This window comes from Fusarium redolens (assembly GCF_020744475.1).
Source record: "Fusarium redolens strain MPI-CAGE-AT-0023 chromosome Unknown BKA55scaffold_2, whole genome shotgun sequence".
Taxonomy (NCBI): domain Eukaryota; kingdom Fungi; phylum Ascomycota; class Sordariomycetes; order Hypocreales; family Nectriaceae; genus Fusarium; species Fusarium redolens.
In genome coordinates this window covers 2,186,911-2,210,548 of record NW_025763665.1, presented here as the reverse complement: position 1 = coordinate 2,210,548, position 23,638 = coordinate 2,186,911, and the positions used below count along the sequence as shown (strand labels likewise).

The 23,638-nt window shown below is 48.1% G+C and overlaps 6 protein-coding genes across 6 annotated transcripts; 4 read left to right on the top strand and 2 right to left on the bottom strand.

Moving 5' to 3' along the window:
* Positions 1-199: 199 nt before the first annotated feature.
* BKA55DRAFT_711933 (XPC-binding domain-containing protein) lies at positions 200-1,954 on the top strand (the record flags this gene model as incomplete). The annotated part of the gene is made up of 7 exons (XM_046200810.1): positions 200-217; positions 315-362; positions 434-506; positions 559-638; positions 692-1,021; positions 1,081-1,569; positions 1,623-1,954. The coding sequence occupies 7 exons, from the start codon at positions 200-202 to the stop codon at positions 1,752-1,754; spliced, it is 1,170 nt and encodes a 389-aa protein (XP_046055158.1). The 3' UTR covers positions 1,755-1,954.
* Positions 1,955-3,853: 1,899 nt separating this feature from the next.
* On the bottom strand, positions 3,854-6,232 carry BKA55DRAFT_555255 (uncharacterized protein). Its single transcript, XM_046191629.1, has one exon. The coding sequence runs from the start codon at positions 6,079-6,081 to the stop codon at positions 4,324-4,326; it is 1,758 nt and encodes a 585-aa protein (XP_046055157.1). The 5' UTR covers positions 6,082-6,232; the 3' UTR covers positions 3,854-4,323.
* A 758-nt stretch (positions 6,233-6,990) lies between these two features.
* BKA55DRAFT_174746 (BRE1 E3 ubiquitin ligase-domain-containing protein) lies at positions 6,991-9,426 on the top strand. Its single transcript, XM_046185021.1, has 4 exons — positions 6,991-7,195; positions 7,248-7,311; positions 7,367-8,970; positions 9,027-9,426. The coding sequence occupies exons 1-4, from the start codon at positions 7,082-7,084 to the stop codon at positions 9,198-9,200; spliced, it is 1,956 nt and encodes a 651-aa protein (XP_046055156.1). The 5' UTR covers positions 6,991-7,081; the 3' UTR covers positions 9,201-9,426.
* Positions 9,427-9,651: 225 nt separating this feature from the next.
* On the bottom strand, positions 9,652-10,551 carry BKA55DRAFT_534117 (uncharacterized protein; the record flags this gene model as incomplete). The annotated part of the gene is made up of 1 exon (XM_046189559.1): positions 9,652-10,551. One exon carries the CDS (start codon positions 10,549-10,551, stop codon positions 9,652-9,654), a length of 900 nt encoding a protein of 299 aa, XP_046055155.1.
* A 3,767-nt stretch (positions 10,552-14,318) lies between these two features.
* BKA55DRAFT_684601 (P-loop containing nucleoside triphosphate hydrolase protein) lies at positions 14,319-18,991 on the top strand (the record flags this gene model as incomplete). The annotated part of the gene is made up of 5 exons (XM_046198667.1): positions 14,319-15,360; positions 15,576-15,733; positions 15,854-16,472; positions 16,703-17,269; positions 17,328-18,991. 5 exons carry the CDS (start codon positions 14,319-14,321, stop codon positions 18,989-18,991), a joined length of 4,050 nt encoding a protein of 1,349 aa, XP_046055154.1.
* A 3,268-nt stretch (positions 18,992-22,259) lies between these two features.
* On the top strand, positions 22,260-23,384 carry BKA55DRAFT_500317 (uncharacterized protein; the record flags this gene model as incomplete). Its single annotated transcript, XM_046186744.1, has 2 exons — positions 22,260-22,736; positions 22,791-23,384. 2 exons carry the CDS (start codon positions 22,260-22,262, stop codon positions 23,382-23,384), a joined length of 1,071 nt encoding a protein of 356 aa, XP_046055153.1.
* Positions 23,385-23,638: the final 254 nt, after the last annotated feature.

The window sequence follows — 23,638 nt, the reverse complement described above, 5'->3', positions numbered from 1 at the left end:
ATATCTACGTCGACCATTTTATTTTCTCCCTCCCGACCTCTCTCCCACCCATTCTTCCCCTCGTCAGCAAATACTCGATCTTGACGCATCGCCACGACTCTACTACCGAGCCTGCACCGAACGAGACGACTCTATCTAATCCCAGGTCGCACTTTGCCTCCCACCTCCCCACCTCAAAGCGACAGAGTCTTCGCCCATCATGAAGGTCACATTCAAGGTACGTCACGATACGTGGGCCGCTGCACCTGCGTCTATGGGCTCGATTGGCCGTCCTCGTTTTCCATTTCCTTGGAAGTTGACTAAACCTTTTGCAGGATCTGAAGCAACAAAAGTTTACCCTCGATGTCGAGCCCTCTGAGCTGGTATGCCTGCCCCGCGTTGGTGCTTGTAGCTGTATGCGCAAACCTTTCCAGCCAGCTGATACACTTGATAGATTTCTGCCGTCAAAGAAAAGATCTCAGCCGAGAAGGGATGGGAACCCAAGCTGCAAAAGCTGATCTACTCTGGTACTTACTTACCTCTTATGTAGCACTACATGGCCGCTGACGTTATGCCAAGGCAAGATTCTCAAGGATGAAGAGACTGTTGGCTCCTACAACATCGAGGAGAAGGGTTTTGTGGTCTGTATGGTGAACAAGGTATGGAATACCGACTCCTTGATGGGAGCCTACATACTGACAGCTTGCAATAGCCAAAGCCCAAGCCCGAACCCAAGGCTGCCGAATCCAGTGCTCCACCTGCCACACCCGCCCAACCTGTTGCCAACACACCTGCAGCACCTGCAGCCCCTGCGCAATCTTCATCTCATCAGGCTGCTGTCCCTGCGACACCTACTCCTCAGCGCTCTGTGGATGTTGGATCTGGTGCTCAATCTGAGGAGCCTTCCGGCCTTGCTATGGGATCCCAGCGCACCGAGGCGATCGCAAATATGGAGGCTATGGGTTTTGAGAGAAGCCAGATCGAAGCGGCCATGCGCGCTGCCTTTAACAACCCTGACCGTGCTGTCGAATATCTTCTCAACGTTCGTCTTGAATTATCCGGGCCGTCGTGAGCCACGATCGCTTACTTGATTTATTACAGGGCATTCCCGACAACATCCGACAAGAGCAGCAGCAGCGTGAGGCTGCCCCTGCGGCTCCTGCTTCACAACCAGCTCAACCCGCCGCTTCCGCCCAGGGTGCGTCTGATGAGGGTGGCGTGAATTTGTTCGATCTTGCTGCTCAACGTGGAGGTTCTGGTGGCCGAGGAGGAAATGGAGGAAGCCAGACGGCGGCAGCGGCGGCAGCAGCAGCTGCTGCTGGACAAGGTGGCGATTTGGGTAACCTCGACTTTCTGCGACACAATGCTCAATTCCAGCAACTCCGCCAGGTTGTTCAGCAACAACCGCAGATGCTCGAGCCAATTCTTCAGCAGCTTGGAGCCGGCAATCCTCAATTGGCCGAGTTGATTGCTACAAATCCAGACCAATTTCTCCAGCTTCTCGGTGAATATGCTGATGACGACACCCCCCTACCTCCTGGGGCTCAGGCCATTTCGGTCACTGAGGAGGAACGAGATGCCATCGAGAGGGTGAGATTTTTTATTTCGATACGACCATGAATCTAACCACTGACATTCATTAGCTGTGCCGTCTAGGATTCGATAGAGATCAGGCTATTCAGGCTTATTTTGCCTGCGACAAGAACGAAGAACTAGCCGCTAACTTCCTCTTTGACCAACCGGAGGATGATGAGCCTGCCCCCAACAACAATTAAGGGTAGATGAGCTGTGCAGAACAATACGCGTTACGATTATGAGTCGAAGGAAAGGGCATCAAACCAGGCATTCTCTGTGGAATCACCATCTGGCGACGGCGAGGGACCAGGGATAGGAACAACAGAAGAGGGTCATGAAAAGAATGCAACCATTGGTCCCAGCTAATAGAGCAGGCATAAATGGTGATCTTGATCCTAGAAAGCTCCCATTCTATGTTTGCATGGTGAAAATAAACACTCGATGTAAGGTGGTTAGGGAACTCTGTCGGTAACTGTGGATTGTATCAACTACCTCTTTCCTTACCTTATCGTCTTATAGTGACTACCTATCAAGCTGCCTTGATTGAGTAGAATGAGGGGATGTCGAAGTCAGGTTGAAGAACTGGACCAGTCCAAGATATGAGGTCTAATTACATAATAACAGTATGGTTACTATACAATTCGAACTTAGTCATTCTGTACTATTTGCCTTCAGTCCGTTCAGCTTTGCCTTCTGTATTAAATCGGCCACCTCGCAGAGTGAGCAAGTCGTTCCTGGTGACAGGCGCTCCCAGAAATCGTGGTGTTCATGGCCCCGTTTATGGCTTTATATAGATATAGATATATATTAGTATAACTTTATGATAAAGAAAAAAAAAATTAGAAAATGACAGAGCAGGAGAGTAGAAGGACGAGAAGATATACAGACCCGGCTGCAAGGGCCGTTGAAGCCACGGCCACCTGACCGCCAGCGCCACCAATTGATCGTGTTATATTGGGCCTATAAATGTTAGTATGGTTCCTATAGCACATATCTATACTCTCAGGTATGGCATGTGAGTGCTTTGATGACTGTGATGACTGTAATGCGTGTGTATGGTGTTGGTGTTGGTGTTGCTTTGATGGGATGCGTGATGTCGATGTGTGAAGTCGGCGTGTGCATTGTTGATTATAATATGTGGTTTCGGCAAGTGCTTTGATAACTGTGATGGGCCTCTCAGGCACCAGCGGTATTTTGATCATACCTAACCACCACCGGGTCGGATTGTGAGACTTGGAACGCTCCGGTTGTCAAACGTACTAGGTAGGCGAGGCAGGAAGACTCCTTGTTCTTCTCTTTACTTTCTGTGATTTTTCGGCCTTTTAGTTTGGCTTTTGGGCTGCTCTTGTACAGAGGCAATCACGAGACTCACTGGCCTTGTACGATCCATAGACAGGAGTATCCCACTACTATCCGCCATCTACATAGCTGTACCCCTAATCCCGGCCGTCTACCACTCACAAATCATGCTGGGAGCGCCCTGCTGAGATTTCTGAGATCCAGCCACTAATCACCAGTTGGCAGTTTGCTATTCACTCCGTCGTTTTCAAAGTCTCCAAGTCTATGCATATAAATGCCAGCGCTCTTACTACCCTGCTACCCCTATCTTTGGCATATCCAGCTTGACTTGACGCAAGCCACGGTCTTATATTTATTCTATGAATGGTATGAAGCTACGATTTGTTGAGAAGAGAGACAGACATCACATACATCTATGGAGGAACCAGTCGAAAATGAACAGACAACCAAATATTAAAGCTACCATAAATAGTGTATGTCAGTCCTTGAATGCCATTCTTGACATATAATTCAATTCAGACAAGGATTATTGAAGCACTGAACGTTCATCACGAACGATCTCCATGGCCAGTGAAAGAGGCTCGTCGAAGTGGTGGTGGCAGCGTGCTGCAAGAGTTACGGCAGAATTCTGCACGTTCAAGTCGTTCATGCTGGGTCCAACCTTCGTCGACTCCCCCCTTTTCTCTTTCTTGACTTCTTAGCACTTCTTCCACAGTACCTGGAGAACGATCATCAAACTTCGTCGGCTATCTGTGCTACGCTGCCCTTGCATGCAAAGCGAGACTCTTACGCCCATATCGGTGCATTTCGAGATGCTATCGTGACTTGCAAGGCGGCTCTGGTTTCATCATCCCCAGATAAATCGCAGCCACTTCCTCGTTTGCCTCGATCGTAGACGATTTCATCCTTCACGCGCAGATGTTGTCATGCCGACACATCAGCAGTTCCGTCTACAAGATATTCCTCGCTAACAAGTATATATTGTCCTGGCTCTGGGAGTCCCTCCTCTGGCTCATTTTCACCGAGCGATCGCTCATTACCAACATAGATCTTTGAGGCAATATTAACAAGAAGTATATCATCTTCGATCGCTTGTTTTGCTGTGGGGGTTATTATAGTATCTATCGTAAGCTTCCAGTACCATATTGCTACACGCTGTTGAGAAATCCTGATATATCCATTGAGTTAAAAAAAAAATGCATTATTCCAGTACTGGACTGAACATATCACAATGATGTATGCTAATAAGCTGGTTTAGAAATCCACATTGTGTATCTTACCCTAGGAGGACTATTATTCTGTAGAGACCGCTCTCGAAGCCAATTCCTGTAAACCTTTCTTTCATTCATGAGCAAATACCAAAAACCCTGTGGGTATCATGCCTGTCCCCGTTACGCCGCCCGAATCATATTTCCGATTTTGGACGTGACCTTGATCCTGATATCGGCCTGATTTGTGTCCTCTCCCAACTTAAGCCTCTTGAGCAATGGGTTCGCCGTTCAACCCGTAGGCTACTGTTTGCTTCTTTTTCTTCTTCTTTTTCTTCGCGTCGCCTTCGTCATCATCCTTGAACAGTTCCTCACGTCTCTTGCGCATGATCTCGGCCTGCTCCTCGGCTCGCCGCTTCTCCTCAGCCTCGTATTCTTCCTGGATCTTGCGCTGCTCGGCCTCGATGTCTGCCACTGGCTCAAACTCGCTACCGGTGAAAGCCTTGTATTCTTCGATATCTATCTTTACCGTCTTCTCGCCGATGAGAGCAGAGTTGACGCGCTGTGGACAATGACGCTCCTCACGATTGAATTTGAGTTTGACATGACGCCGCTGCTTTCCCGGGAACATTTTGGAAATCATCTCAAAGTCTGTACCGAGCATGCGTAGACCGCGATAAAAGAGCTCTGTCTCTGCGTCGGTCCAGATATTAGGACCCTTAAGTTTGGAGGTGTTCATGAACGAGTTGCTGGTGATGAGGCGAGTGAAGTCGTTTTCTTCGACTGTTTCCATATCTCCAGCTGCAGCGGCTGCTCGAGCATGTCTGTCCACAGCCAACGAGCTTTGGTCGATTACGATCTGCCCATCAACAATACGGAATTGAGGTCCTGAAGGTGCAGCTGGAGTTGGAACCGATGGAGCTGGAGACGATGCAACAGGGCTTCCAATCTTCTCTCCTTGGCCACCGTCGTCGGGGGTTGCTGAGCTATCACGTTCGCCGTCAATTCCGAGTTTGTTCTTCATTCTTGCCCGTCTCTCTCGTTCTCGTAACTCGTCATGCCTGCTGAATTTCTTTCCGATGTGAAGATCCTTGGTCAGATCAGCCATCTTAAGCTTCTGTAAGTCCACCAGTTGAGATTCTGAATCTTCTGGTGTAACTGAGCGCGCTCGTCTGTTTCTAGGTGTACTTGTACCGCTCTGGGTAGTCCTGCGTTTTCTGGGCTGTTTAGGTGCTACGCTTTCTTCGTCGGTTTTCCTCTGACGTTTCTTTGGTCGCGAGCCTCCCTCTCCTTTAGCCTCATCCTGGGTCGCCTGGTCAATCTGCTTCCTGGTTCGTGGCCTCCTCGTTGACTTGGGTACATTATGCGGTTCTCCTGAGGTCTCTTCGCGTGTATCATTCAAGTCAACAGCGGGGAGAGATGGTGTGTTTGAAAGTTCAGTTCCACTTGGGCCTTCCGAGTCATCTGGAGTTGGTGTTTGCAAAACAGGAGACGGCGCATCGTCTGTACTACTTGAATGAACCTCACTGTACTGTGCCGGAGGCTGTTGACTTTGTTCTTGCTCGCTTGGGGTTGTCGTTTGGGCAGCCGCTGGTACTGTAGTTATCCTAGCCGTAGCAGGCACACCGGCTTTTTCAGGGTTGACTTCGGTATTCTGGCTCGCGGGTTCACTTTGTGTTCTTTCTGGAGTCTTTTCCTGGGCAGACCCTTCAGTTGCAGCATGTTCATCCGGCTTTTGAGGATCCGGGATTGTCGATGGTGGGGTAGGAGGATGGCGACCAAGTTCACGAGAATCTTGAAATTGCGGTTCAACGGGTACGCTTACGAGATCCTTCGGTGACGGTGGTTCTAAAGATCTCTGGGACTCATTCTGGACTTTTGACTCTTTTGAGATCTGCGGAGGAGAAGCAGCTGGTGGTGCTTTGGGAGGTTGTGAGGGTGCTGGTGCCGCGGGGCGTCGAGCGGCGGGGATCTTAGGTTTGAAGGCAGGCCCTCCTTTCTTTTTGAAAATGGAGCTCATTGCGCAAGCGTTTAATCATGCATGTATTGTATGCGATTTCCGATCTGTTATCTGTGTTGACATTTCCGAATTGCGACACGAGAAAGATTCAGAGACTGAAAAGTATTCATACCAAGCAGCCCAGAAAAAAGGCAGAAAATAAAATGCGGGATGGTGGAGATAAATGCCCAGTCCAGTGGGCGAGAATTATCCGCCCATGCAAATCGATAAGAAAAGCTCCACTTTCCCAACGAAGCTAGACTGATACTAATCCCTTTCGAGGTGGAGACGCCGCGCTTCTTGTTCTGCGACTCAACTTCGAAATTTCAACTCCTTACCCGAGAAAACGTTCCATCATCACAACACACTTCCCCGCGCCATCACTTGATGATCGCTCGCACGTCTTCGCTCGCGACGGGAATTGGCTTGAAAGCGCTCGCACGACCGACCCGTCGCTTTTCTTTGGCAACGTGTCCGCCCTTTTGCCCTATGCCACGCGACTTCTGATGCCTCTTACAACCACGTCCTCTGCCTCCCCTCGTCCATCCACAGTCACAAAGATGGAGGACAGGAAACGGCCTGCCATCAGCAGTGCCGATGATATAGCTCCTCCGAGCAAGCGAGTTGCCGTCAATGGCTCCAAGGCTAAAGATGACTCTTCCGACATGAAGGAGGAAAGTTGGATTGAGGTAAGTCACACGACATCTCCTATTGCCAACGCCTGATTATCCGACCACATGTTTCTCCCTGCACTCTGCCTATCACGCAGACTTCTATTCCCGGCTTCGTGCCATTCTATTGGGATGGTCCTGGACGGCATTGCTCACCAAGCCAGTGATGATGCTCGCCTGCTTCTTGCGACACCGCAATAGTCGGCTCGGAAGTGCATTCGTCATGCACCTAAATGAGAAGCGCCTCCGCACAACCCAAGAAAACATCACGCAACTTGCTCGGCGCATAGAGGTGGAAATATCGCTGACCCAATCATCAGGCCTATACAAAGGGCGCCATCTACCGGCAGATGCAAGAATATAGTCGCAAGGCTTCTACGTACGAGTCACGCCTCGAAGAACTTCACAAACGATCTGTCCATCATGATGACCACTTGAGACTTATCGATGCTTGGTGGCGACAGGTTTGTCCCACCCTTCTCCAGTCCCCACTATCCGTGGTATAGCTAAACAAAGAGACAGGTGCTTGAGGAAATGGAACTTCTTTCGGACTCCGAGATCACTTCTACAACACCGTCTGGTATGAGGTCCTTTGTTCTATGTTGCCAGCCGTGCTTTTTCTAACTTATTAGCAGATCCTCCATACCTAAGTGGCGTGACTTTCAAGGATCTTCATGAATTCCAGAAACATCTATCTGACAAAGGAAAGACGATCAAATCCAGAGCTGAAGCACTCCTTGGACGATTGGCCTCTTCGCGAGGCAAGATTGACCCTGACGCTGCTACGCTGGAGAATAAGGTTGCAAGTCTGCTGGCAACACAAAAGGAATACTTGTTCAAACTGGACCGATTGAAGAGTGAAAAAGATCAACTGTCTGAACAACTGAATGCTGCGACTTTGCGATACTTCAAAGCGGAGAAGAAACTGGACCGTGCCAAAAGTTCTCAAGTGCAGAAGCTGGAACAACAAGCATTTGCTAATGCCACTCGCCCTTCTGCATCTGGCGATGGGAGTGCTGAGGCCGGCGAGACAAATGGCAATGCGGGTGAACTATTGCTCAAGTATGAAGAGGCAACTGCAGCTGCTACCAAGCAAAAGGAACAACTCGATGTCATCCTGGCTGAAATTAAGACACTTCAGGATGAGAACACGACTCTCAAAGCGAAGAGGGAGACCTTAACCGATGAAGACTTCATCCGGACTGACGTTTTCAAACAATTCAAAAACCAGAACGAGGATCTCATCAAACGGATTAACACCCTTGAAGCCACAAACAAACAGTTGCGAGAAGAAGCCGAAAAACTACAAGCAGAGCGGTCGATGTTCAGAACTCAGCTCGAAGCAGACGCAAACCAGGTGACGCAGGAGCTTGAAGCTGAGATCATTTCCAGAGATCAGGATCTTGCCCGAGTGCGATCGGCACGCGACGAATTGCTGGCTGAAACCACGCAACATAAGGCAAGGTTAGAACAGGACCGAGCATCAATCGATCAAGTCAAGGCTCTGGCATCTGCCAAAGAGGATAGAATTACGGCTCTGGAATCAAAACTTTCACGCCTTCAACCGAGCGAGGACCAGCAAGCTATTAGCCCGGATATCGAAGCATTGACAATTGACGAGCTTCGTCTGCAGTATACAAAACTTGAACGGGATTTCAACTCTATTAATACTGAATTCCCTGCTATGGAAAAGGCATATAAGAAGATAATTCAAATCGCTCAAAAGAAAGCGATGGATACCAGTGCTGCAGAGGAACGCATGGCGATTCTAATTGCAGAGAAGAGTAAAGCTGACCAGAAATACTTTGCCGCGCGAAAGGACGCAGATACACGCAACAACGAGATTCGATCATTGCGGCACCAGAACAGCAAGAGTTCGGAAATCATCGCCCAGCTCAAGGACCTCGAATCACAGAACCGTACCCTACTGGGTAACTTGGATAAACAGTTGACCGATTTGAAACAAGCAAATGCCGCCCTGATGACGGAGAACAAGAAGATGGAAACGGCAAGCCTCGATGCTCTTCGCCGTACTGAATCTCTGAACAAGCAAGTTGCTGACTTGACAAACTTGGTCAAATCTAAAGATGCGGCGTCTGCCGTGGTTCGTGAGCGCAACATAATGCAAGAGACTGAAGTGGAGAAGATGAAGGTACGCCTCGAGCATGCACAGAAAGATCGCGACAATTGGAAGAATAAGGCATTGAGCAATGCGTCTGAAGAAGAAGAAATGCTTCGGGTAAGTGATACAAGAAAACAACCCTGATGTTTTGACCCATTCTAACCCGCTTCTAGACGTTCGCTTTATGCACTATTTGTCGTATTAATTTCAAGAACACGGCGTTGAAGACATGTGGCCACTTATTCTGCAACCAATGTGTGGATGATCGCATCAGCAATCGCATGCGGAAATGTCCTACCTGCTCCCGAGCATTTGACAAGATGGACGTTATGCCCGTCCATCATTGAACGAACGCACCGAGAGCGCCATGGAAACGACCTATCTTGCACCTTACTTCTGTCCCTTATATATGCGATACCTCTTTTTCTACTTCATTAATTGCTTGCGTCAAGCATTGAGCATCCATCCTATACCTTTCAGGCATTTGGGAGTGGCCACATATCCGCCTTCACCGGACTACGTTGGGCCACTATGATCTGGACAGCGCATCTTGACGGTTTTCTTCTCTGGGCTAGATGGCTACTCTTGGAAAGTCATCCGTGTATTTCTAAAACACTCAGCGGAACACTACACGAGCCGCTGTATGCATTTATATACTCTTTGTAAAGAAAGGAGGGTCTCGGGGGCAGGGGTGGTTGAGAGTCGGTGTATGAAATAGCAGGATAAATGGAAAGCGTCGATTATACTACCAATGAGAGTTTCGGAAACTCTGGTACATCTATCCAATGGGGTGATTGTCTATCTACGGCTGGTTGAACCAAAACCAGTGCTCTCATGACGGTTTGAATTGTTAGATCCAGAAGACGATCCAGAACGACCACCCCATCCAGAACCTCCACGTCCGATGCTGCCATACCCATCGTTGTGGTGATTGTGATGGTTTTGCTGATTACGGCTACCAGCCCAATATCCTGCTGCGGCTCCTCCTGCGGCACCACTCCAGAACCCGGGTCTCCAAGTGTCGGATTGCGAAGAAGGCTTAGAACCGGGATATGGAGGTGGAGGGTCATCGCCATCAGGACCCCATCCAGGGCCCCATCCTCCAGATGACCATCCGTCGCGACGGCGTCGTGGTCGGTTAGAGTTGCCGCCAGCCTCTTGTGCTCTGTAGCACGCTGAGTAGATGATCCAGCCAAGAATAGCAACGAAAATAATCGTGAAGAGTAGAGCCCCCCAGTCGGTACCACCTCTGCCGTCACTAAACCATCCTCCGTTGGCGATGTTTGGATAACGACGTTCGCCCTTCCTTGTCAAGGCAACTCTGTACTCAACACCGCAACTACCCTTGAGAACATAAGGGTCGTCGGGAGAGTTATAACCTTCACAGATCACATCCGTAGTAACAAGCTTGAGCTCCTCTGGAAGCGAGGCAGTACAGCTCCATTGAATATCTTCATCACCCCAGCCGGACCCTTCGTTGGAGCAACGCATCACATCAATGTCGTAGAGTTCACAGAGCGCCTTCTTGGAGACGCAGCGCAGTTGGGGGATAGCACCAACACGGCGATGGTTCGTCATGGCTCCATTGCCGCGGAGGGTGAGAGATCGCACATCGGAAAGCTTGATGGCATCCTTGGGGCGGGCGGCCAGCGCAAGAGCCGGCAGTGCAAGTAGCCAGGCGAGAGTGCCAGGTATCATGATTTTGGGGGGCTATGACGCTATAGGGTCGACTATACGGACAGTGTCTGCGAGCCTATGCCCGTATGCTTATCGCAAGATTCTCAAATGGCGAGTATGGTGAGGTTTTGGAAGTGATAGGAGTTTAGTTTTATTTTGGACAGAAGGAGACGTGTTGGGTTGGACACGTGCCGTGGCGATAAGAAGAAGTCTAAAGATGGGCTTGAATGAGATGATGTGGCGATCTCTAGTAAGCTCTGATGACTTGTTCAGAGCCTGTGGTAGCATCCAATGAAAAGACGAAAAGACGGTTGTTGCCTAAGGCTTGAAGTAGTAGTCATGGGGAGCAAAAATGGCCAAACTCTGTATTGACAGCTGTAGAAAGAGCCCTGGCCTTCTGGAGATACGAATACATTTGTCTCGTTCTCATGAGTAGGTACAGTGTATTCGATTATCTCGCTGATCTGAATCTCCAAGGTTGCCATCATGGCATCCAATTTGTCCTAATTGAAGCCCCACGTAAGCATCTTTGGTTCGAGAGGACTTCGGTTATAGCAACATAAGGTAGTGTCGAGAAAAAAATAAGAAGAATACAAAGTCATACAATTTTCATTGCGTTCTGCCTAGTAATAATCCATGAAGCTCATACTGTAGGTAAACCACATCTGCTTCATTCGGTACTGGTCGTCGGAGTGAGGACTTCACGATGTACATCCAATATCATGCACTTAGCATCATAAGCCAGGATTCAATATCTCTCTACCCAATGCACAAGTCATTCATGTCATGCTACTGTTCCATCTTTGAGATCATGGTCCGCATAATACAGGTTTCAAGCTACGACTGAAATTGAGATTATTGTTCTAAGTTTACAGCACTATAACCTAAGTCCGGTATCTTATTTTAAAACTTTCAGAATGATATGAATCTTCATCTACTCTACTACTGTAATACCGAATCAATATACACTCCATATATAGCCTCTCGCAAGAAGCTACTTCACATGTCGTCAGCTCCAGGGTGAGTGCGATTCTAGCAGGGAGCATCCTCGTTTATCGCCCCATAACCATGAAACAATCCTTTATATGAAACTGTGGAACCTTACCTGTACTTATTTACAAGAATATTATTAAATAGATGCCCGGGGAAGCAAGAAAACTTCAGACCTTGAGATAGGATGCCAAAAATAAACTTACTGAAGAGCCCCCTAATTTTATGCTAACTTACCTAAATCTTTTTGTCATTTGGGTCGAAGCCTTTAGTTTTCTTGTCTCCCCTAGAGATGTCATCAGCCTGACGGTCACAGCGACACAATACAAGCACTGTCATGCTTTGTCTCACACGAATGCCCCTTGAAAACACTCGATAGAACGGCCATGGGGTCTACTCGAACGCGCCCGTCGTTGCGTACAAGTCAAGTTCGGAAAAAACTCATTTGATAACAACAGCAGCAGCAGGATGCATCGTGTTGGCATAAGTCCCTGAGCAAGGATGCTGATAATACATGGCCTAGGGTGCAAGATCTTTCGCTCGATTACATATGGCCTTGTATGAAACGAGTAATGTTCAAAATCCTCCAGGCTCCACGCAGATAGAATTCACGACAACCCACAGCCTCCTAGATGAACGCCATTAAAGATGCTAGGGCTGACTTCACAGACCGATAGTGATTTGATGACTTGGAAAATTCGCTCCAGAATAGAGCACAAAATTTGAAGCGCACTGCCCGAGCGGCTTCCCACGTTCCACACTATCTGTGCATTCAACAGGAAGTTATTATGTGGTTGACTTGCATTACCGAGTTGCAACCATCCATCTTCGCGAATGCGAGAATTACGAAGCTGTTGGTTAGGCTCGTCATCATAATAAGCCACGCAATCTAGAATTTATCGGATTTACCAACTAACACCAGTAACGGATACGAAAATAAGTTTAATGACCGGAATTCGGACTCGGGAGCGCCCGATCACCTCTGAGCCTCATTATACATAGTACATTGGGCCAAAATTTCAATGCAGAATCGGGGAACCGGCATCAAATACTCGCCGATCTCCGATGACCACCACTAATCTTGAACAGGACTGTTAGTTTACCCGACTCTCCTGAAGACCACATTCACTAGGTATTGAACGAGATTGTTATTGCTCTTCTCATTATTGTGCAGCATACAGATCCACCTGTGTACCAGAGATGCTACCATACTCGAACCTCATCGAGGTGACATGAATCTGATGCACAACGGCTTGTGTATCGCAATGCTCGCCCCCTGTGATACAGCGCTGTGTCATTTAAGTTGCTCTTGCTCACTGATCATGGCTTCTGCTCGAGGCATGTCATGTGGAGTGGATCAATAATGTATCGCCCAATAGTGGTTATTGCGTCCAAGGGCTCTTAGATGAAATTCGTCCGAATCGTGGCAACGAAGCGTGCCGAAGTCCCGTGCTTATTATTTACCCGGTTCCAGTCTCTCCGAAGCCTGGAGTAATAAAAGTAAACCGATAGTGGCAGAGTGAAGCGAGCCGGGCGCTGTCCGAAAGCAGCAACCGTTTCGACGCCGCAGAATTGGTCCACAGAAGCTCGGTCATCTAACCGCACTCTGGTACAAATAGTCTGATCGATCGTCGGTGGGAAAAGGCAGGAGATATGAATGTGGAGCCAAGAGTTACAAGATAGAAGAGGAAATATATTTATTTTATAAGAAAAAATTGTCAAGTTACCAATGATGCGTTTAATAGATCAAAATAATCAAATCATAGAGAGAGATGTTGAACTGCTAGAATTATTAAATTTAATATGTACTGGTATTCATAAAACAAAGACTATAATTCCTTACCTTTTCTTTTCAGCCTAACCGAGTTGAAGGGTGAGAGTAAGCATAGATGCATTTTCGCTCCGTAGGATTACCCACTACGGGTTGTCGGACTACTGCGGGAGTCCGAGGGCAGATCCAATGATTCAAGATAGTTAGAGACAGACAGCCAACGACAATATACGCGGTGAGATGACTCAAACAACTGGTACATACGCATCTTTTACACCGGCAGGATTGTACAGTCTCCATCGCCACAGGGATCGCTGGGCTCCCAAGACATTGGATGCTGAGATGACACACAGATCAGAGATCCCTGTATTGGACCGGCTTACGGGGCCTTGAATACGCCTGAGCATGAGTGACAAGTGACAATGGAACATTCTTCACCAAGGATGCCCCAATCTGTAAGAACCCCATATTGGAGTCACCAATGAATGATTAGCGGATCGGACATTCGTTTAGCGGGAAAGGGAAACGAAGCGTAATCGACCTCTGACTAGGCCTGCTAGGTTGTCTATTCCCGGTGCCCTTTTTGTGTCCCGCCGTCCGACAGCAAGGTACGCTAAGCCAGTCCAACAGATGGAGCGAGGGTGTGGATGTGTTGCCCAAGCTCAGTTATTTAAATAAATTGTTCATTCATCTCGAGTCGCATTTTCTTGTGTTCTCGATCGAGAAATAAAACAGACGCCCTCGCCCACTGTTTATCACCAACACAGTCCGTACATATAGGAGACTGCTCATCTGGGGCCCCATCCTTGCCCGTGTTGCAGCGCATTCGATTTCAATTCTCTATGCGAAGATAGATGGACGCTCAATACGCATGATTCGCTAATCTCGACGACAACCACCTCAACTCAACACCTACTGGTGTTTCCTTTTCGTCCAAGGGTGTTTTCTCACCCTGTCCATAACTTACTGAGCCCTTCCTCTTCTTAATCAACATACGCGCTGGTTCTCCAAGAGTCACATCGTCACCATGGCCGAAATTTCGGAAAAGACAGCCGCTGCAACAAGTAGCAGCAATCCCTCGCGACCATCGTCGTCAAGCCACAGCGGGAGTGGTTCAACCGACAAAGATGCAGCTCGCCCACATATGAAATCTTCGAGCGACCCCAACAACGAAAAGCTGGACTTAACAAAGGCCGATTCAGCAGTCATCGTGCCCCCAAAAGTAGAAAACATCGAGGATCATTATCGACACTTGCCACCTGACGAAGCCGAGGTATTGCGACGCCAAGTCGTTAGTCCCGAAGTCAAGCAGGGTGTCGCTGTACTATACCGATATGCCTCCCGTAACGACATCCTCATCATTATAGTCTCCAGTATTTGCGCTATTGCTGGCGGCGCTGCGCTTCCTCTTATGACCGTTGTCTTCGGAAATCTCCAGGGCGTTTTCCAAGACTTTTTCGTGAATCGTACGTTGAGCTCCAGTGCCTTCAACGATAAATTGGTGGAATTTGTTTTGTACTTTGTCTATTTAGGCATTGGCGAATTCATTGTCGTGTATGTGTCGACCTGTGGCTTCATTTACACCGGCGAGCATATTTCTGCCAAAATCCGCGAGCATTACCTTGAAAGTTGTTTACGCCAGAATATCGGGTTTTTCGACAAGCTTGGCGCAGGTGAGGTCACCACAAGAATTACATCCGACACGAATCTCATCCAAGATGGCATCTCCGAGAAGGTGTCTCTCACTCTTGCAGCTGTGGCTACATTCGTCTCGGCCTTTATCATCGGTTTCATCAAGTACTGGAAACTGACCCTGATCCTTTTTTCCACCGTCATTGCTCTTCTGATCAACATGGGCGGTGGTTCGTCCTTCATATTAAAATACAATCGACAAAGTCTTGAAGCCTATGCTCATGGAGGAAGTCTTGCAGATGAGGTAATAAGTTCTATTCGCAACGCTATAGCATTTGGTACCCAGGAAAGACTTGCCCGACAATACGATGCACACCTCAAGAATGCTGAGCACTTCGGTTTCCGGGTCAAAGGCGCTGTCGCTTGTATGATTGCAGGTATGTGTTATCTTTCTACTTTTGATCATCTTGGGGGTCATCTAGCACTCCTTTTGGAGGTGGGGCGGGGACGGTACATGCGAATGGCTTCCACCACAACCTAGCGACCTACCACCAAACACTAGTCTTGTGTATTCTTCCCTCCTAGCATCCTTAAAAGTTTCCATTTTCTTTTCATAAACATTCTTAGCAGTACAAATTTCTAATGAAATCAGGTATGATGTTGGTCTTGTACCTCAACTATGGCCTTGCCTTTTGGCAAGGTAGCAAGATGCTTGTGGATGGTGAAACTTCACTTTCCAATATCCTCACTATCCTTATGGCCGTGATGATAGGTGCCTTCAACCTAGGTAACGTCGCTCCCAACATTCAGGTATGTTTCTCCCAGCTTCTTCCACTCCTCTAGCTATGATTTGCGGCCTTTGCTGCCGGCAGGTCGCGTTATTGGATAGATATCACCTATGTACTATGTAAAAGCTAATATTATTCACAGGCTTTTACGAATGCCATTGCTGCTGCTGCCAAGATCTTCAATACAATAGATCGTGTTTCTCCCCTCGATTCCTCCAGCAATGAGGGTGAGAGGCTCGAGGAAATCCAAGGCTCCATCAAGCTTTCTGGCATCAAACACATCTACCCGTCTCGCCCGGAAGTCACGGTTATGGATGATGTGAGTCTTGAAATCCCTGCCGGCAAGGTGACGGCTCTCGTTGGGGCCTCAGGCTCGGGCAAATCGACGATTGTGGGCTTGGTTGAACGCTTCTACGATCCTGTGCAAGGCACAGTTTACCTGGATGGGCACGATATCTCTAAGCTTAATCTCCGATGGCTACGACAGCAAATGGCTCTTGTCAGCCAAGAACCTACACTCTTTGGCACTACTATCTTTAACAACATTCGTCACGGTTTGATCGGCACCAAGTATGAAGATGCGAGCGAGGAAAAACAGCGTGAACTGGTTATCGAAGCAGCCAAGAAGGCAAACGCGCATGACTTTGTTTCTGCTCTTCCCGAAAAATATGAAACCAACGTTGGAGAACGAGGATTTCTCCTTTCAGGTGGCCAGAAGCAGCGTATTGCTATCGCTCGTGCCGTCGTTTCTGACCCTAAAAGTAAGTCTACGGACTGGAGGGAAAACTTGAGATCTTTGACCAAAGTCTAAGAGACTTTTGGGTTTATCCTAAGATATCCTAAACCTGCCTAAGTTAAGAAAACCTAGATTTGATACTTAGGCAAGTTTAGGGTATCTTAGGATAAACCTCAAGTTTTGTTACATCCCCAGAACCATCCGCCCCATTTTCCCCCTGAGAAGTCGACATTCTCTGAACTAACATGATTCTAGTTCTCCTCCTTGACGAAGCAACAAGCGCTCTCGATACCAAGTCGGAGGGTGTTGTGCAGGCTGCCCTTGAGAATGCTTCTGAGGGTCGTACAACCATCACCATTGCTCATCGTCTTTCAACTATTAGGGATGCCCACAACATCGTTGTAATGTCTGATGGTCGAATTGTAGAACAGGGTACTCACAACGAACTTCTAGAGAAGAAGAGTGCATACTTCAGGCTCGTTTCGGCCCAAAACATTGCTGCCGCTGAGGAAACGACTGCTGAGGAGCAGGCTGCCATTGACGAGGAGGAAGTATCACTCATGCGGAAGATGACAAGCGAGAAGCAAACTGCAATCATCGCCGACCCTAACGATGACATCGCAGCCAAGCTAGATCGCACCAGCACCACAAAATCTGCATCGAGTCTGGCTCTTCAAGGTCGCAAAGCGGAGGGTGAACAAGAGTATGGCATGTGGACACTTATCAAACTCATTGCATCTTTCAACACTAGGGAATGGAAGCTCATGGTTGTTGGTCTGTTCTTCTCTGCTATCTGTGGTGGAGGCAACCCTACCCAAGCTGGTAAGCCAAATTCTGTTTTCTCTCTTCAGGTAACGCGCTTTGGCTAATTTTGATACAGTTTTCTTTGCCAAGCAGATCACGACTCTTTCAGCGCCAGTGACAGATCAAAACCGCCACCAAATCAAGAAAGATTCTGATTTCTGGAGCGCCATGTATCTCATGCTCGCCTTTGTTCAGTTGTTTGCATTCATCATTCAGGGTGTCTTGTTCGCTAAATGTTCCGAGCGACTGGTCCACAGAGTACGAGACCGAGCTTTCCGAACCATGCTTCGCCAAGACGTTGCCTTCTTTGACCGCGATGAGAACACCGCAGGAGCCCTCACTTCATTTCTTTCCACTGAAACAACTCACGTTGCTGGACTGAGCGGCGTGACTCTGGGGACGCTGTTAATGGTTGGCACAACCCTCATTTCTGCCATTGTTCTATCTTTAGCAATTCAGTGGAAGCTGTCACTTGTGTGTATCGCAACGATCCCAGTCCTCCTGGGATGTGGCTTTTTCCGTTTCTGGATGCTCGCTCATTTTCAGCGCCGCTCTAAGGCTGCCTACGACAACTCTGCTAGCTTTGCTTCGGAGGCAATATCCGCCATCCGAACCGTCGCTGCGTTGACACGAGAAGATGATGTTTTGAAGCAGTACAGAGACTCTCTGGCCATACAGCAACGCAAGAGCTTGATCTCGGTCTTGAAATCCTCTACACTCTACGCCGCCTCACAGTCCCTGCTATTCGCATGCTTCGCGCTCGGCTTCTGGTATGGCGGCACTCTTATAGGGAAGTTCGAACTGAGCATGTTTCAGTTCTTCCTCTGCTTTATGGCAATCATTTTCGGAGCACAATCAGCAGGAACGATCTTCTCCTTCGCTCCTGACATGGGTAAAGCGCACCACGCTGCCGGAGAACTCAAAAAGTTGTTTGATAGACAGCCCGTGGTTGACACTTGGTCAGACACCGGAGAGCGGCTGTCTCAGGTTGAGGGCACTCTCGAGTTCCGTGACGTTCATTTTCGTTATCCTACTCGACCCGAGCAACCTGTTCTGCGTGGGCTGAACCTTGTCGTAAGACCTGGACAGTATATTGCCCTTGTTGGAGCCTCCGGTTGCGGGAAATCAACTACGATCGCGCTCCTAGAACGATTCTACGATCCACTTTCCGGCGGGGTGTTCATTGATGGTCATGAGATCAGCACGTTAAATATAAACGACTATCGATCACACATTGCGCTTGTCAGTCAGGAGCCTACACTTTACCAAGGAACCATCAAGGACAACATCCTTTTAGGTACTGCCCGCGAGGATGTCTCAGATAAAGACATTGAGCATGCGACTCGTGAAGCCAATATCTATGACTTTATCGTGTCACTTCCTGATGGGTTCAACACTATTGTTGGTAGTAAGGGTGCGTTGTTGTCTGGTGGGCAGAAGCAGCGGATTGCTATTGCAAGAGCTTTGATCCGAGATCCTAAGATCTTGCTCCTTGACGAAGCGACATCGGCCCTAGACTCTGAGTCAGAGCATGTGGTACAAGCAGCGTTGGACAAGGCGGCCAAGGGCCGAACCACCATTGCCGTTGCGCATCGTCTAAGCACCATTCAAAAGGCTGATGTCATTTACGTTTTTGATCAGGGTCGTATCGTTGAGCAAGGAACACATACGGAGCTGATGAAGAAGAATGGACGTTACGCTGAGTTGGTTAACTTGCAGAGCCTCGAGAAGCAGAGGTAGAGTGCCAGCCAAAGTAAAGTAATGTTGGGAGATTGGTGATTACTCAGGCGGAATTGTGTGACTTTGTTGCATTGTATTGGCGTTTGGGCGATCCGTTGTTAGTAGGGACATCCCCCTCTTGAAGCAAGGAGGACATTTTCTCATTATTGTTTGTAATATTTCTGATGTATAACCATCTGATCAATCAACTCTCTTCGAAAATTTCAATGTCATGCCACTGACCGTCGTGCTAACTGTGAATGTGTGATTAATGCCCAGGCTCCATGAGGAATGGTGGTTTAGACACACTGAGGCAATCTGAGTGCCGCCACATGGCTATCGCGTGGAGCAGCACATAAAAAACAGGAGGCAACCAGAAGCAGTATCGATCTACACAACAGGGAATGGGGAAAGGGTCTCGAACATGACAGCTGAGAGACTCGTAGGTGCGCCTTGCAACTATCAATTCTTGGCGGTTGGACGAGCAATACTGGAAGTTCTAGAAGACGATAATGGATGACGGGTACACGCAGGGGATAACGGCATTGTTTAAGGTATCTAACTTGGGCGGCAGACGCGGCCATAAAAAATCAATCACTCGTTTACGTTTATGGCCAAACGAATAATCCAACGGCGGTAGCGGTGAATGTGGTGATTGAATGGGTCCCCAATTGTTTTAGACAATGTCTCTGCTGACTTTTGACATTGCACGGTAGCCAACGGCTGAGAATGCGGGAATGAGAGTTGAATGATAGGGCATTGGAGTGAAGCATGAATTGTTGGATGCTGTCTATGCAATATTTAGACAAGCTTGCAATAAATCGCGTTGTTCATATTTGAGAGTCGCTTGATGATCGGGACGTAACACATCGCATCGCATCAGAGGCTAGAGTTTAGCTAGGGCAGGGATTTCTTGGCAGGGGAGCAAAGCTTTTCATTGGAGAGAGCTAAGAAGCCAAGGAAATTACTTTAGGCGTTACGGAACCATGCAAGGTACGCGAGAAGCTCTATCGGGTCTCGGTGGAGATTGAGAGGACGTTAGAAGAATTCAACTTGGCCTCAGGGAGTAAGAAAACTTCCGACCTTTAATCGGGTAGTCAGGGTGCCAAAAATAACTAGTCTAAAAGCCTACTAAGTTATACTTGACTCACCTAAGTCTTTTTATCGCTCAGGGGCCTGTCCTAGCTTGGGAAGCAGGCACAGTGGTGGGAGAGAATCGCTGATTAAATCAACACCACCTGAATAACCGTCAGCGGATAGAACCATTCCCGTACTGGCCTGAACCTGACGAGTACCATCTCAGTTGAGGAAACGAAACATTGCGACGGAATGAAACGAAACGGTGAGAATGAATGAACAATCTTGGAAGTTTTCAGTCGTGTGCATGCATGCATGAACTGAACTTCAACTGACAGACCTGATCGAGAACGGATAGTCCCTCCGCAGCACCCACCACCACCCACCAATAAACCCTGGAATGAGGTGATGCCCTGAAGCAATCCTACCTACGCTATAAATCGGTTGTAGATGCTATTTTTTGCCTTATCGTGGCTGGATCCATGGTAATGGTGGCTGGTCCGTTATGGGGAAGCGAGATTTGACCCTCCCCTTTTCTAGTCGCCTGTGTATCACGGGGTTTTCTAAGCCTTACCGTCTTCAGCTCGATGTCCGTTTCGACCTGTACATGTGGGAACATGCATTTTGGCTTATGAACAGTCAATCGTGTAACCCGGAGAATATGAGAGTGTTGTAGGCATGCAATGCCGTTCGGAGAATGGAGGTTTCCTCTAGGATGCCGGTAGTAAGCGGGCCGGGCTTGAAACATAATTGAGCCCTAGTAACCTAAGAATGTGAATATGGACGCGTAAGGCGCTGAAGGAGGTTTCTCTTCTTCTACAATTGATGTTTTGTGGTTTGTCTGTGTATCAGGAGAGAGTTGTCGGAGTGGGTGGCAGTACACAGAGTTGGGTGATCAATTATTAGCAGACTTTTCACTATACCCTCCTAAACCGAATCACTGTGCAGCTTTATTTTACCAATTTATCTAGTTCATTTTGTACAAAACTTCGCATTATTGTCCAGTTACAGTACACACTCTACACTCCAGGTGGTACGGTACAGCACACTTCATCAGGCCCAGTCAATAAACCGTCGCGCTAACAGACACTACTGCAAGCCTCAAAGGAGGGTTTAATTATCCTTGCTATTGCCTGGGTTCAAGCCATGGGTCTCTCTGCTCTTGAATATGATTGATTCATTGATGCCTGCTCGATCCTGGTCAAATTGACAAGCATCAAAAGCAAGGCAGGGCCTGGGCTGGAATAGTTTGTCTCTCCGACTTGGCCCGCTAGAGTCAACTTGGTTGTCCTTGTAGGGGTTGTTGCTTTCTTGTCCGGCATCACTGACTCCCATTTCCCGTGATATCCACTTAGATTCTATACTGGCATCTCTAATCAAGTGGTGGGCGCCCTCTTCCTTTCCTTCGTTTTGTTTTTTGCTTGCGCAGCCGTTGAGTTACAGACCTCCCTCTACTTCAGGTGCTGTTAGAGCCGCCGTCGATCACTCGTTTCTTGACCCGCCATTCATTCGTTAACTTCCGTCTATGCTCACCAACTCCAATACTCCTTTTCGACCTACTCACGACGATCATTTTCAACCCCAGACTCAACTACAGTTCCAACTACAGCTGCAACATACAGTCACTCGTTCTTTCTTTATATCCTGTCTCCTTTGAATAAGCACTTCTTGGCCGCATCAACCGCTATCAAATTTGTGCAAGTCTCGAACACCTAATAGCAACTCTACGGCCATCTCATCTCCCCCCTGGCAACCAATCCCATCTCGCATTTGGTATATCACGCACCGCATCACACTCGTTCTCGACCATCGAAGCTGCAAGAGGACCCCCGCGAACGATTCTCATTTATCCATTGACTTCCCACTCATCGGAATTGCCATCCGACTTGGAACCTTGCAATTGCGCTATGCAACGACAACAATAAAGATCCCCCACCGAGAAATTGTTAAATATTCGCATTCGGCGCTAATTGATTGACTCACTACCGCTACAACTGTCGCTTCAGTGCGTGCTTCACTATCGAATACTGACCTACCATCCCCTTTAATCGTGTCAAATTGGGCCCATCGTGGTGAAACACATTCAATCTTGTGATTGTCTGTGCTGCCAATCCACTCAAAGGTTGTACACATCGCCATCAATTCGATTGCTGCACATACTTGAAATAAGATTGATATATCTTTGGCGTCTTTCGCCTCGTCGCTCGTTATCATGGCTTCATCATCGTGGCCTGCCTCAAAACAGACTTGCAGTAGGCCGAAGCCCACCAGCTACCGCGCGCCCCGCTTGCGAATAGCATTATCATGTCTCCTACTCCTTGCATGTCTTATTTCTACAGTCCTAGCGGGTACTGAGACACCATCATCTTCACTCCGGCATCGACGACACCATACACCTACGATCAATCGATACGAGCTACACCGACGCAAGGATGAAGATGAAGCCAAGGAGATCGTTAACAAGGAAACTCCTTCCAAAACCGAGGGCAAATCCAAGGCAACAACTATCACCATTCAACGTGCTGCAAAGACTGCTGCTGCGACAAACACACCTTTACCTGAAGCTTTTGATGGAAATTTGTCAGCCGAGCTTTCGACCACATCAGATAGTAACTGTCCCGCGTTCCTGAATGGAATCCTCTCCGACCCTTCTTACGAAACTTGCTACCCCCTCTCCATGATGCTCCAGGTAAGTTTCAGTCAACAGATGGCAGGTAGGCCATAAATATTAACGAAATCCTAGACATCCCGTGGCTTCTTTGAAGCTCAGAAGCAGCTCTTGAGCATAGTCCGAGTGCTTGATGCAACATGTGCTGCAAACGTCACATACTGCACTGACTTCTTCGATGCTGCAGCGCGCAACCTCACTGCATCAGAGAACTGTAAGCAAGAATGGGAATCGGGCAACACCATCGTCAAGCAGTTCCTTTATGGTATGAAAGCCTACGAGATGATGTACAAGGCTACCTGCCTTCAAACACCCGAGGATGATATGTATTGTTACGCCAATGCTGTCACAAATACCACGACCGCCGCGAACGCCTACTTCTACTACCTACCTTATAACCTTACCTTACCTGGTAGCACCAACCCTTCATGCAGTTGGTGTATACAAGAGACTATGAACATCTTCCACGCGGCCGCCGAAGACCGTTCTCAACCTGTCGCACTCACTTATGAAAGCGCAGCTCGACAAGTAAACACTCTCTGTGGCCCAGATTTCGTCAATAGCACTTTGCCTCCAGAAGAGACCAACCTGGCGCATATATTTGCCCCTTCATGGGTTGGCTTAGTACTTGCTCTCTTCAGTGCAGCACTGGTCAATGCTGTGTTATAGAATATCGACCTTGAACAGTACCACCTCAACCGTACTTCTTCAACTTCTTCTCAATTTTCGACGACTATTATTTTAATCAGTTATGACTACAGATCCATATGCGGGGTTTGTATTTTCTCTTCTGATACGATGCACTTGGCATATTTTTATGACTTGATACCCTTGCCAAATTCTTTACTTTTATTTCTTGAACCGACTCGACCTTTCAGCCAGTGGGTATGGAAGCAGACCAACATGCAATACTACAAGCTATA